Genomic DNA, 14358 nt, shown 5'->3' on the forward strand with positions numbered 1-14358 from the left:
AATAGCAGCAGAAGTTTCATTCTTGTAAACACTTGGTAAAATTAATATATTGAAGTAAATCAGTTTTTGATGTAAAATAAAAATAAATAAATAAATGCAAATATTATTCTAACTATGCACAATTATATAGTTAGTTGTAATATTTGTATTCATCGTATTTTCATCCTATTTACCGTTCAAGACCCACCAGGCCCATACGCAAATATAATATATGTACATATACTACTAGATTTAACTATATAGTACGGAGCCCCTTAGAGCTCATGGTGGTGGAAAGATTTCGGGGTGGGTGAAAATAATTCGGGGTGGGAGGAAAAAATATTTTTCAAATCTTTTGCGTTCTCTCGCAAAGATGTTTGCGTTCCCTCGCAAAACTTTGTGTTCCCTCGCAAAACTTTGCGTTCTCTCGCAAAGCAGAGAACGTAAAGTTTTGCGAGGGAACGCAAACATCTTTGCGAGAGAACGCAAAGTTTTGCGAGAGAACGCAAACATCTTTGCGAGAGAACGCAAAGTTTTGCGAGGGAACGCAAAAGATTTGAAAAATATTTTTTCCTCCCACCCCAAATTTTTTTCACCCACCCCGAAATCTTTCCACCACCATGAGCTCTTAGGGTCTCCGTAATATAGAACTAGATTGTCACATGACGTAAAAACATATAAAAACAGCTTTTGTTCTTGTGGCTTTTATTTGTTTGAGATGTCCCTACTGCTAAAATGACTCATCACCTACTCTTTTCTTATTTACAGGATGTCCCCATGGGCCAGTACCACTTTCAGAGGCGTTCAGAGAGGTGATTTAACTTCTATATCTTTTTCCAACAGTAACCTTTTTTGAGCCTATACTAAAGGACAGTTATGCTACAGTAGGTGACATATTTAAGGCAGCGGCTATTTGCACTAAGTGCAAATAGCGATGGATTCTATTTATACTAAGTGCAAATAGCAATAGATTCTATTTACACTATGTTAAAATAGCAAGATTTTGTGCTATTTATACTACTTATTGCAAATAGTGGCAATTATCTGCACCTCAGTATTGTAGTACATTATAAAACAGTACGCAATAATAACGTACTGAGTGTAAATTATAAATTCAATTCAAATTTATTAAATGGATGCCACCTTATTGGGACAATAAAGCCCTCCCTACACCTACCCTAACCCTACCCGATACTTTATTTTCAAATTTTTGATTATTTCCTTAATTTTTATTGAAAATAAATGCCTTTCTGATGTGATATGAGATTTGAAAAGGGAGAAAAAAATGTTTGGCAAAAGGTGGGCTAGGACTCGGGTCGCTCGCCTCAAAAAGCATGCGCGTTACTATCGACGCCACTGAAACTGATGTTGAATTAGCTTCATTTTTTAATGTTGACTAACCCAATCACACGTTAGTGGGTGGAGTTAGTGTAAATGGCCTTTGCCAACAAGATGGGCTATTTGCACTTAGTGTAAATAGACACTCCGCATATGGGAATCTGTTCTAAATCCTAGTTATCCTAGTTTTGACCTTTTTGCAGTAAACATAGTATTTAAATACATACAGTACAATTAATATGTATAGAATTAATTGAAATGGTAAAGTTATTTATGTTTATGAATGCATGCCTAAGAGCCACCTAGACAGAGTCATTAATAAGTCAGTGTCCTCCTCAGAACAAAATCTCAGAAGAAGCGTTTTGAGGAGGAACTCAACGAGAGGATGATTCGAACTTTTGATGGCATCAATTCTCAAAAGTAGGTCATCTCATATCTCTGCTTTATTTTTCCCATGGTGTTTAATGTTCCAGTTCTTTGTTGATAGGTTTTATCTATACGTGTCTTTTTATTTCCATAGACAATGGCTCAAATCGGAGGACATTCAGAGAATATCTTTGTTTTTCCACAATAAAACATTGGAAAAAGAGGTAAGCACTGATACTTTGTAAGCTTATGTTAATTTGAACTAGAGTCATCCATAGTGTTTTAATGATACATCACCATATCAGTAATTGAAATGTAAACCTGTTTGTCATCCACGACAAGACAGAATGAGACAAATCAGTCAACTAAATTAAAAATGCCAAATTGTTAGATTCAGTATGAGAAAAGTGTGTCCTTTCCCTGCAGTATAGAGCAACGACCCTGCCGGCCTTCAAATATTACGTCACCTGTGCCTGCTTGATATTCTTCTGCATTTTCATTGTGCAGATCCTGGTTCTGCCAAAGTAAGTTTGTTCATATTCTGCACCTGTTTCACAATGCATGACAACACAGGAAATGCCATAGAAGGGTTTAAAGAATGCAATCTGTATCTAAATACATATAAATATTTTTTTTAACATAGAATTCTTCATTTCTACTGACTTATGTTCATTTCTGTTACAAAAGGTCTTTATTTAAGTCTTCACTGTAGTGAACTGGAGATGCCAGGATGAATTTGTGAGCGAGAACACCTGTTCTCACTTTCTTCCGTTTGTGATTTTAGACTCCATGTGCTTTCTGTCTATTTCAGAACTGCAATATTGGGAATATCATTTGGAATGTCTTTCTTAATTCTGTCTGTGATTCTGCTCATTTGCTTCATTGGGCATTTCTTGGTAAGTACCAATATAATCTATTGATTGTTTGAAAAATTATTTTAACACTGTTTTAGCAAAACCCAATCATTCGTTTAACACAGTGTACATTACATTATAGTGCTGTTTGTTCTTTTTGGGAGAATATATATATATATATATATATATATATATATATATATATATATATATATATATATATATATATATATATATATATATATATAATATGTGCACATCCAGAAATTGTAGGCAGGTGCTCTATCAAATGAAGCACTTCACTATAAGTAAACAAGAATCGGCACACTGCACCTGCTGTTCCCAAAGATCAATTTATTAAAATAAACACATTGTTTTGACAAGGTCTTCGTCAGGCAAACTTGTTTACTTTAGCTAACTAGATTCTTGTTTAATTATAGTGAAATCTTTTTGGAAGAAACACATAATGTCTGCTATTGTTTGGGGGATTTGGTACAAAGACGTACACTTCAGTATACTTTTAAAAATAATACTTATTATAATAAAATAATAAATTGAAGTGCAAGTTGAATGTAATGGTTTTGAACACTTAATTGCATGTTGTTTACAATTAAATGAAACTGTATTGTAGTTCAATTGTGTATTAAATACAATTAGTTGAACTTAAGAGAGCTTTCTGAGCCATCTTTATGTAATTTCTTAAGTATACAGTGTCAGTGACCTAGAGAGGACATATTTGGTTCACTTCATTTTGTCATGGACACGACATTGTAACTAGTAGGAACATGATACGATGTCATAGCCACAAGCTATTAATTTGTGGGAGTGTGATAGATTCATTCCTCAACAGAACATGTTTATAATTTTACTTACTAATACAGCCTAATATTTAAGATCCAAAATAAAAAATTATTTAAAAAATTAACAAATTGTTACTTTACTTTACAACTTTAAGTAACCTAATAAAGCTGAACGTCAGTTAGATATAGAGAAATATGAAGGTGACATAACAGTTAATATTATAATAATAATAATGGATTTAGAAAGTAGGGTGAGATTTGCAATAAACTTCATTTGAATCCTGTCTATATATTGATCTTGTGGCCACTAGTTAATGTATGTATGTCATGGCCTCGGCATACTATGACATTCCAACAATTTAATATCTTGTGGCCACAACACATTTTCATGACAAATAAACCCACAGTTTAATATGTCATGGCCATGAAAAAACAACAACAAGTGAACCGAGCATGTAGATTTAGCACAAAAACATGTCTTTTTCACAAAGGGAAGCGCAGTGGTTCTCAACTGGTTTCGCCCCTATTTCACTTTGGACATATATGTAAACTGTGTTTAATGGAGTTTTTAATTTTATTTTCGGTAACACTTTACAATAAGGTGTCATTTGTTAACATTAGTTAATGTATTAACTAACAATGAACAATACATTTATTACATTATTTAATAATCTTTGATAATGTTAGTTCATTGTTTGTTCATGTTAGTTCACAGTGCATTAACTAATGTTAACAAACACAACTTGTGATTTTAATAATGCATTATTAACTGCTGAAATTAACATGAACTAAGATTAATAAATGCCGTAGAATACTGTTCATTCTTAGTTCATGTTAACTGATGTAGTTAAGTAATGTTAATTAATGAACCTTATTGTAAAGTGTTACATTATTTTCTTTTGCCTTATATAATTTTGTATTTTTACAAATGCTTGTATGGTTAATTAAGTTAACACAGTATCCAAGAAAACAAATCGCCTACTCATTTTTCAGTCACAACCCAAATACAACAAATAGATGCCATTGGTAAATTCCTCATCTGTTGGTAGTCATAGACTAAATTAAATATATTATGCTATATATATTTTACATAAATCACTGACAATCTTCCATTAAAATCGAATTGATCTTTGTTCTCACAGTATAAAGAAGTTTGAAACAGATGGTAACAGAGGTTAGAGTTTAATGTTTGTACAGGTTGGTGCTGACGTTTATTTCATTGTGTAAATTTTGGAAGGTCTTATGCTTGCTCAATACTGTGATAGTTATTCTTACTCAGCTCTTAGGTAGCTTTTTTTATTATTTCCCAAAAAAGCATCAACCGCAGTAAGAATTCCCAAATGTACAAGGAAAGAAAACTGGTGCGTGAAATGAAGTGAATCATGTTTATTCTCCACCATGACCTTGTGATAACAGTCTGATGAGGATGTGTTATCCAGATTTCCTAAGGCATATCACAATAATACAATTCATCCAAACAACCAACCACATCATTCAGTAATGCACTAATGTGTGTGTGTGTATACTGTATACAGTGTATATATATATATATATATATATATATATATATATATATATATGTATATATATATATATATATATATATATATATATATATATGTTCTATTGTGTATTTTAATTATTTTATAATAACAAATTATACTGAAGACAAATTAGTTCAGACATTCTTTCTGATCATCTTTTTTAATTTTATGAATTAAAGATTTTACTGATTTGATATGCATCTTTATGAATGTATGTATGCATGTATTTATTTATTTATTTTTTATTCATGTTGACCAACTTTAGCATTGCGATAAGACAGCCTCCGCATCTTGGCTCTGGATCCTTAGATCCTCGGGAATCATCGCCAACAAGCCCTGGCCACGCATCACCCTCACCATGGCAACCACAGCCCTCATCCTGATCATGGCTGTCTTCAATATGGTATGTCAACCACAATGATCCAGGAAATTTCATATGAATACTTTTGTGCTTATGGTCTTACAAATAAGACACTGAGATGCTCCCTAATTGGATCACACACATTACATTAGGGCCCTTGACCGCAGTAGTCTGACATGCGTTATTGCAGAGTTTCTTGGCAGATATTTGAGTCCATCTGTGCCCTGGCTGCAGAGGCCTGTTTGGCCTCCAGATTTGGCCATTCCACTTGCGGCATATGTCACTGTTTGTAAACAAATATGAAAGAAATGTGTCGATTTAAATCTTGTATTGTACATGTTTATATCATTTAAAGAACAAAACATGTTGCTGTGTTTTAACTTACCTGATGTAACTGTCGCTGTGCAATAACTATCGATAACACTTTCTGTATTTTTTATTGTGCATTTTATTGTGCAAAAAAAATCATTACATTTTAATTATCTCCTGCAGTTCTTTGTAGAAGACAACCTAACATCCACAGATACTGTTTATAATGCATCAAATGAGACTTTTCTTCAGCCTGATGGACATCCCATATATTATCTGGACAACAACACATTCTACCTTCCTGTGAGTTAACTATATTGCTGTTTGTCCTTTTTGCCATTTTTAATAAAATCAAAAAGTTCCTTTGATGGACCTTCAGACTGTAAATCCGAAGATTAAATGTGGAAACTATCTAGTATGTGTCCTTTCTTGGACTTTTGACCAGCATTATAGGTAACATGTGAAATAACATTCATTATAAACTAGGCAAAAACAGAAACGTCCTCTCACTTTCAACTGCCTTTATTTCTCTTTTCTTGAGGTGTAAATTATGCAAATTCTAATTTTTTACAAAATTCTATTCAAAATACAGTATCCTGAAAAAGGGCAATTAATTTTCTGCTGAAATTATAAAATAGCTGGTAATTAACAACAAGGCATTCATTTGTGATTTTGTGCAATGAGGTTGTTCACATTTTAATGTAAAAAAATGTTTCCAAAATGTGAAATTACTGTTAACAAATGAATTTCAGCCAAAAGAGGTTTCTTGAGCATATACGCAATGCATAATACAGTATAGCATCAATGTATCAATAGCTACTTTTCTAACTCATGGAAAACTATTCAGTGTGAAGGTCAGTTTGCACATCTGATTTCTTTTTGAACATCTATGATGTTATTGGATTATGATTTCATGACTAATGCAGATTAACCCAGTTTTTCAAACAGGGATTTAATTACATAATTATACAATGCTGAAATATTTCTAATATACAACATTATCTTGCTTTTAATTTTGTTTCATACACTTTGGAAATATGTTTTTACTGTTTATACAGAAGTCAAAAGGCAGTTCAGCCTGAAGAACAGTCCTTAAACGCATGAATTCAAAGCATCACATAGTGTTTACCGTTTAACAAGTTGCATAGCTTTTTAGTTGATAGAGAATAGCTGACTGATTTTTTTTTTTTATCCATGTTTTATCACCATTGATTCAAATATAGTAAGAACATAAGTGGGGTTTTTACAGTCACAACACAATATTTATGATTTCTGTTGTTTCTGCCATTAGTATTTTATCTACAGTTGCATTCTTGGCCTGATTTCCTGCTCAGTGTTTCTGAGGATCAACTATGAGCTGAAAATGCTCATCATGCTAACAGCCGTGGTGCTCTACAGCGTCATCATACTTCAAACACACGCATCCCTGCTGGACGAGTACAGTAAATTCCTCTACAAAACAGAGATCCTGGATAGGTGAGAACTTGTTATATACACTATATGGTCTATATGTAGGGACCAATACACTAATATGTGGTTGGGCATTGACATTAATAGAAAGTCAGTCCTTCCTTTACTTCTAAATATAACGACTTACATTCCTCTTTTTTCGGACAAAATAATTGTGCAGTGAGCATTTAAATGCTCAGTAGGTTTCAGGTCTATGCTTTTATATATATATATTTTTTTTATACAAGTCAGTCATGTCCACACCAGACGTGGTAAACCATTTCTTTAAGATCTCACTTTGTGCGCACGGGTCACGCTGGGACAGAAAACAGTTCTCCACAAACTGTTGCTGCAATGTGCCAAGCACACAATTATCCAGATGTCATTGTATGTTGTAGCATTGGGATTTGTTTTCACTGGATTTAAGGCCCTATTAAGCAGAAGGGTGTGTCCACATACTTTTTGCTAAGTATTGTAAGTATGTATGTTCTCTCTATATATGTCTCTATAATTATAATGTTAAACATTTATTTATTTAGTATATTATGCTTATGGTGTACAGAAGCTAGTCAAATCTGCTCTCATATGGTAATCATAGGTATCCATATGTATACATTAAACCATCAGATTAATAAATGATGATAGGATTTTTGTGTCAAACAATTCATGCAATAATCCAAAAACTGATATATTTGGCTCATTTATGACCAAAACTAGCACAGCAAAAGAAAATTTGGATTTACTTCATGCTCATCAGTTTCCTGAGGATTACAGATTTTATTCTAGAAATCAGAGCTGAATGTTGAAAATAAATCACTGAACCAGCACAGACACTTCCTGCTAATTGACAGCTGGGGTGGACATGGTCTGCTAGCCATCCTGGGCTACAGATGACATGATTTGTTACAACAACAAAAAAACAGTCATGCTGACAAGTCTTATCTCTCTCTCTCTCTCTGTCTCTCATCAAAACAAGGCCAGGAGTTCTGAAAGACTTGAAAACCATGGGCTCTGTATCTCTCTTTATATTCTTCGTCACTCTGCTTGTTCTAGCTAGACAGGTGAGTGTTCTTATGTTGGTTATCATTATATTATTTGCATATTGTGTGTGCATGTTCACAGAAGGAAGAAATGCTACTGCTGCAGTGAAAAGCTGATTGGACTACTGTAATAAAATAGTTAAAGATATCCATTAATTACATTTTACAAAGAAGTTTTATCAATTAATTGGAAATATAAAAGCTTTTGGTCACTCTTTATTAACTACTATGTACTTACATCAAAAAATAAGTACAATGTACTTATTGTGTTCATACTGTATTACAAAACACTATTGCTGCTATTGAGGTGGGATATGGGTAAGATTAGGGACAGGTTTGGTGGTATGGGTAGGTTTAAGGGTGGGTTAAACGAGTAATTATAAATGTACTTACAGAAATTAATTACAGATGTAATTACATATAGGTATTTTTAAAAAATATAAGTACAATGTAAAAGCATGTATGTACACAATAAGTGCATTGTACCAAGTGATTAATTTAAATGTAAGTACATAGTAGTTAAGGCCACCTAATATAAAGTGGGACCAAGCTTTTCATTTTATTTGAAATGAAAATATATTTGTATAATTTTAAATGGAAAAAAAATATATATATATATAAGAGAGAGAGAGAGAGAAATTAATAAGAAATCAATTCTTCTATTTAGCACTGACATTAAATTGTTAAAAAAATTAAAATCAAGACACTTATACAGTTACAAATTATTTCTGTTTTCAGTAAATACACATAAGAAATTATTTTTATCATTATTATTTTATCAAACTAATCCGGCTTTGAAAAAGAAAAAAGAAAAAAGAAGAAGAAAAAACAACTCAGTTCCTAAACTTTGAAGTGAAACTGTGAAAATGCATCACTGTTTATTGGTACTTTGAACGTACAGTTGTGTTCAAAATAATAGCAGCGTGATTAAAAAAGGGCTGGCCACTCCATAATGTTAATCTTGTTGGTCTTTAACCAAGATGCTGCTCGCATACTGGTGTGTTTGGGGTTGTTGTCTTGTTGAAACACCCATTTCAAGGGCATTTCCTCTTCAGCATAAGGCAACATAACCTCTTTAAGTATTTTAATGTACTCAAACTGATCCATGTTCCCTGGAATGCGATAAATAGGCCCAACACGTAGTATGAGAAACATCCCCATATCATGATGCTTGCGCCACCATGCTTCACTGTCTTCACAGTGTACTTTGGCTTGAATTCAGTGTTTGGAGATCATCTCACTGATCTCAACTGTCTGCGGCTCCTAGACCCATAAAGAACAATCTTGCTTCATTATTTCACTAAATATTGCACCATTTCTCTTTAGGCCAGTCAATGTGTTTTTTGGCAAATTGTAACTTCTTCATTTTTTCAACAATGGGATTTTGCGGGGGCTTCTTGCCAATAGCTTGGCTTCACATAGGCATCTTCTAATTGTTACAATACTCACAGGTAACTTTAGACTTTCTTTGATCACCCTGGAGCTGATCATTGGCTGAGTCTTTACCATTTGGGCTATTCTTCGATCCATTTGAATGGTAGCTTTCCATTTTCTTCCACATCTTTCTGGTTTTGGTTGCCATTTTAAAGCATTTGATATCATTTTAGCTGAGCAGCCTAGCAGTCTTTGTATGTTTCCCCCTCTCTAATCAACTTTTTAATCAAAGTATGCTATTCTTTTGAACAATGTCTGGAACGACCCATTTTACTCCGATTTTCAGAGAGAAATGCACAGTACAACATTTGCTGCCTTCGTCCTTAAATAAGGGCCACTTGTTTGACACCAGTTTTTTCACAGAATGATTTACTTCTCTAATTAAACTCCACACTGCTATTATTTTGAACATGCCCTTTTCAATTAATGATTCAATTACACAGAATTGACAGCATGCATGTCATGACTGTTGGGTCTGTTGGTTTTCTATTATTCTACCATACCCACTAATAAAATATTTGCCATGTAGAAATATAATTTCTACCAAAAAACAGTGATTGATATGGTTAGTGATGTTGGACTGCTATTATTTTGAACACAATTGTATATATGTTGTGTGATGAAAATAGGACTTTCTTTTATCATATGGATTTGCTCTGTCGTGTTTGTAACTGAAATAGCGATGTGACCTCCAGTCTCTTTACCTCTGTGTCCTCTTGTAACAGAATGAATATTACTGTAGGTTGGATTTCCTGTGGAAGAACAAGTTCAAGAAAGAATGTGAGGAGATAGAAACCATGGAGAACCTTAATCGTGTTCTGTTGGAAAACGTTCTGCCAGCCCATGTAGCAGAGCACTTTCTGGCCAGGAACTGGAAGAACGAGGTAAGAATGAAGATGGAAAGAACAACTAAAGATCTAGCTTGTACTGCAATTTATATACCGTTTGCATTAGGAGGTATGCATCCCAAATTCACAAGGTGAAAACAGAATGAGCTTCCCTACTTCAAAGCTACCACAATATTGTGTTATATATTCAGAAAAAAGAGACTCTAGCACTACAAAATGGCAATATGTCTTAATATGTCTCAATAATACTGGCTTACTTCATACCTAAAAATATATACTTAACTAGCAGACAAACATTTATTAAAAGCACAATTTAGATGTTTGGAAGTACTTGACAATTGACAGATGTTTTGTTCTGTTGAATCATAGCTTTGAAGAAAAACCTTTTGAGATTATAACTTTTAACTAATGCTGTCTGTTTGAAAGTCAGTTCTTGGATATTTATGGCTGAGCTGCCTTTTCCTCTGTGAATGACAGGATCTGTATCACCAATCATATGACCTGGTGTGTGTGATGTTTGCTTCTATCCCGGACTTCAAAGAGTTCTACACAGAATCAGATGTAAACAAGGAGGGTCTTGAGTGCCTCAGACTACTCAACGAAATCATTGCAGACTTTGATGAGGTAACATATTGCTTCTTCAGGTACTTTTAGAAAAAAAGTTGTTTCCTTTTTTACTCTTTAAATTTTATCCCATTGAAGTGTACTTTGAACTTACTGTAGTGTGCAAATTCTGCTTGCTTGCTATGGAATTGCATTCGCCCATGAAATTCATCTTATTATGTCAAAAAGAAATGACCATGATGCAGTCATTTTTTACAAAGCAGTTTTGATGGTTTGTTTGATGTTAACTCTGCTATGGTTATGTTGTCTTTCCTGTGTAGTTGCTCTCTAAGCCAAAGTTTAGTGGAGTGGAGAAGATAAAGACCATTGGAAGCACATATATGGCAGCCACTGGACTTAATGCCACACCAGGACCAGAATATACACAGGTATCAGGAATGTATGCAAGCAGTCATCTGTGAAAATATGCAAATTGTTCATGGGAATCAGATGCAGTTTTTATCCTGATTATTTATTTATTTTAATAATTGAATAAATTTCTTTCAATTCTTGTAACAGTTTGGTGGTCCAACTCTACTCTTTGAATAAAGAGATTTTTTTGTGTTTATAGGAGCATGACAGGCAGTACATGCACATTGGTACCATGGTGGAGTTTGCCTTTGCACTGGTGGGGAAGCTTGATGTCATCAATAAACATTCCTTCAATGATTTCAAACTCAGAGTGGGTGAGTAAAAATTCAAACGATTATATACAGGTACATCTCCAAAAATGTGAATATCGTGAAAAACTGCTTTCTTTTTTTTACTTGTTTCAAAAAGTGATTTTAGATTCATTACATGACATTTCAAACATTTTTTTGGTTTTAATTTTGATGATTAGAGCTTACAGCTCATGAAAGTCAAATATATATATATATATATATATACAAACAGCATGAATGAAATTTGGCATATTACAATAATCTGTATATCATAATCTGCAGGTATTAATCATGGACCTGTGATAGCTGGGGTGATTGGAGCTCAGAAGCCCCAGTATGACATCTGGGGCAACACAGTGAATGTAGCAAGCAGAATGGACAGCACAGGAGTTCTGGGAAAAATACAGGTAAGAAGGTTTATATTAAGAGTTTTATTATTATTATTATTATTAATAATAAGTGTAAAGAACCATCGTTTGCTTCTTTATTGGTTTTTAATATTTTTAATTGCCTCAAATCCTTTTATAGATGTTTGCTTGCAGTTAAAGTAACCCTCTGTGTGTAAAACCAGTGGGATTCTAGTTAGGAGAATGCTCATGCTTTGAACAACATGTAGTGCGGTGACTCATTAAGCCATTTAATTCCTTTGTGTGCATGTGTGTTTGCAGGTTACAGAAGAGACGAGTCGTATCTTGCAGACATTAGGCTATATGTGCACATGCAGAGGAATTATAAATGTGAAAGGGAAAGGAGAGCTCAAAACATACTTCGTCCACACTGAGATGAGCCGGTCTTTATCCCAGGGGAATGTAATGCCATGAAGCATAGCATCAAACAAGCAATGAACTGCAGACATCCACCAACGGAAATAAAAGAGACATTTGTAAATAATTGCACCTAGTCTCATAGGCAGGGTTTGTGCACAGGGTACTACTGTAAGTATGGTAGCAATTATTTTGTAAGAAAATCAAATATAACAAAAAGTGTTTTGATGTTTTAATGCCATTGTTTTTTTCTTTTTCTTTTTTATAAACTTCATTAAACTTTATATGTACTTGTCTTTCTGAGGGCATCTTTATTTTTAAGACAGTTAAGAGTTTTTGATACACTGTAGTGACAAATTACAGGAATAAGCTAGTACTTAAATGTTCCTGTGTCGTGTCACTAACATGCTGTGCATGATGTCACATATTTACACCAAGGGCATATAGATGTAGCTTTTGACAGTAGGGACATATCCCTTTGAGAGTTGTGAATGCAATATAGTACTCTTTGTTTGTATGCCTGTTCCATGTTTTTATTCCTAATGAAAATCTTCTTTGAGCACTAGACCACTGTCATCAAGTCCTGAGAGGTGTTTGCATATTTTCTCGGTTTCATTATTGTCACAAGTGGACAAATAATGGGCTAAAACAGCAGTAAAAAAAAAGTAGTTTTTCTGAACTTTACATTTATGCCTTAATGTATTAATTGTTCAGTTGTAGTTCGCCAAATGAAAGGGGACTTAACTCTGTAAAGTCTGACATATGATTGTTTTTTTTGTTTTGTTTTTCTGCATTTTTGCCTTCATAGGACAGTATATACTGACAGGAAACGAGGTGTGAGAGAGAGGGGGGACATCTATAATAATAATTCAATGAAGATTTTATGGCAACGTGCAATCAATCCATTGACCAAAAACCTGAATTTGTTTCTCTTTGTGATACAGTCCTGTGTTCTCAAACTTGCTCAATGGTTTCTTTTAAGTGCTAGGATGATATTTGTCAAAAATAATTTTGGGCGACTCATGTCCATGTCTGATTGGGTCAGATGGAAAATAACTGAATCTGAAAATCATATTCTGAATTTAAATTTTAAATGTTAGACTGCATCTCATGGTCTCTACTGAGCTGCAAAAAATGAGCTGAGGTGAATCTCTTCCACAGTTCAGACATATAAACCTTGACTTGTACACCTGAGAGTGTTTACTGTAGGACAGTACGCTTCAGCTTGGCTGTTAATCAGCAGGCTTACATTTGGCCTTTAATCCACAGGTTCATGCATTTAAAGACGAGACCCAGCAGATGGTCTTGAGAGGCACTCAGAAAAGCATATGACAATGTACGACGACAATATTTATTATGGATTTACAGGTTTAGACGTCAAGGCTCTTGCTGTGGTTCGAAGGATCTTATGTATGGTGCTACAGACAGCTGTGCATATTTATTTATTCAAGTGTTCAGGGTAAACATCAGTTAAAATACAGAAAAAGATCAGAAAGGCAATTTCTACATTTGTGCACAATCATTTTAAAAGACAATTATTTGACATCACACAGGAGGGCCACTCCTCTCAGGATCCAGTATTCTGGAGGGTGACTGGTTCTCAGGTCAACAGCTGCAATGTAGTTCAGGTCTGTTCGAACAGGCTTTTTATATATTGGACATGAGTACAAGCGAGGATCTTTGACACCTTAGGAAAGATACAGTTATATAGCAATTAGGTTTTGCATGCTTTTACTAAAAAGACTATTAACTGAAAAGTTAAGAAATAAAGGTATAAAAGGAAATATTCTTACTTGCAAATGTTAATCCATTGCATAGTTTAAATGAGTCCAAATCACATTAGTTTAGGCTAAAATATAATTTCAACCCCCCGGGAAATTAACATACAGTGCCCTCCAAAAATATTGGCACACTTCGTAGCCATGGGGGAAAAAAATTATTTGGTTTTTAGCTTTTAATGTTACATTTAATAAAATGTAGCCTTTTATTAAAGTTAAATCACTTAAA

General features: G+C 33.9%; 2 protein-coding genes across 2 annotated transcripts in view; one reads left to right on the top strand and one right to left on the bottom strand.

The window, feature by feature from the left end:
- Window positions 1-12645, top strand: part of LOC306877913 (adenylate cyclase type 2-like) — a 37808-nt gene extending 25163 nt beyond the window's left edge. The window contains exons 8-22 of the mRNA XM_079429952.1: window positions 748-791; window positions 1657-1737; window positions 1838-1907; window positions 2110-2207; window positions 2495-2579; window positions 5147-5284; window positions 5735-5854; window positions 6843-7027; window positions 7977-8061; window positions 10200-10358; window positions 10800-10946; window positions 11207-11314; window positions 11497-11611; window positions 11870-11994; window positions 12256-12645. Of these exons, the coding sequence (XP_079286078.1) occupies window positions 748-791; window positions 1657-1737; window positions 1838-1907; window positions 2110-2207; window positions 2495-2579; window positions 5147-5284; window positions 5735-5854; window positions 6843-7027; window positions 7977-8061; window positions 10200-10358; window positions 10800-10946; window positions 11207-11314; window positions 11497-11611; window positions 11870-11994; window positions 12256-12408 (1713 nt within the window). The 3' untranslated portion in view covers window positions 12409-12645. The remainder of the gene's footprint in view (window positions 1-747; window positions 792-1656; window positions 1738-1837; window positions 1908-2109; window positions 2208-2494; window positions 2580-5146; window positions 5285-5734; window positions 5855-6842; window positions 7028-7976; window positions 8062-10199; window positions 10359-10799; window positions 10947-11206; window positions 11315-11496; window positions 11612-11869; window positions 11995-12255) is intronic.
- A 1241-nt stretch (window positions 12646-13886) lies between these two features.
- Window positions 13887-14358, bottom strand: part of dnah5 (dynein, axonemal, heavy chain 5) — a gene marked incomplete at both ends in the record, with an annotated part of 139794 nt that continues 139322 nt past the window's right edge. The window contains one exon of the mRNA XM_079429461.1: window positions 13887-14038. Coding sequence (XP_079285587.1) covers window positions 13887-14038 — 152 coding nt within the window. The remainder of the gene's footprint in view (window positions 14039-14358) is intronic.

Source organism: Barbus barbus (genome assembly GCF_936440315.1).
Source record: "Barbus barbus genome assembly, chromosome: 12".
Classification (NCBI taxonomy): Eukaryota; Metazoa; Chordata; class Actinopteri; order Cypriniformes; family Cyprinidae; genus Barbus; species Barbus barbus.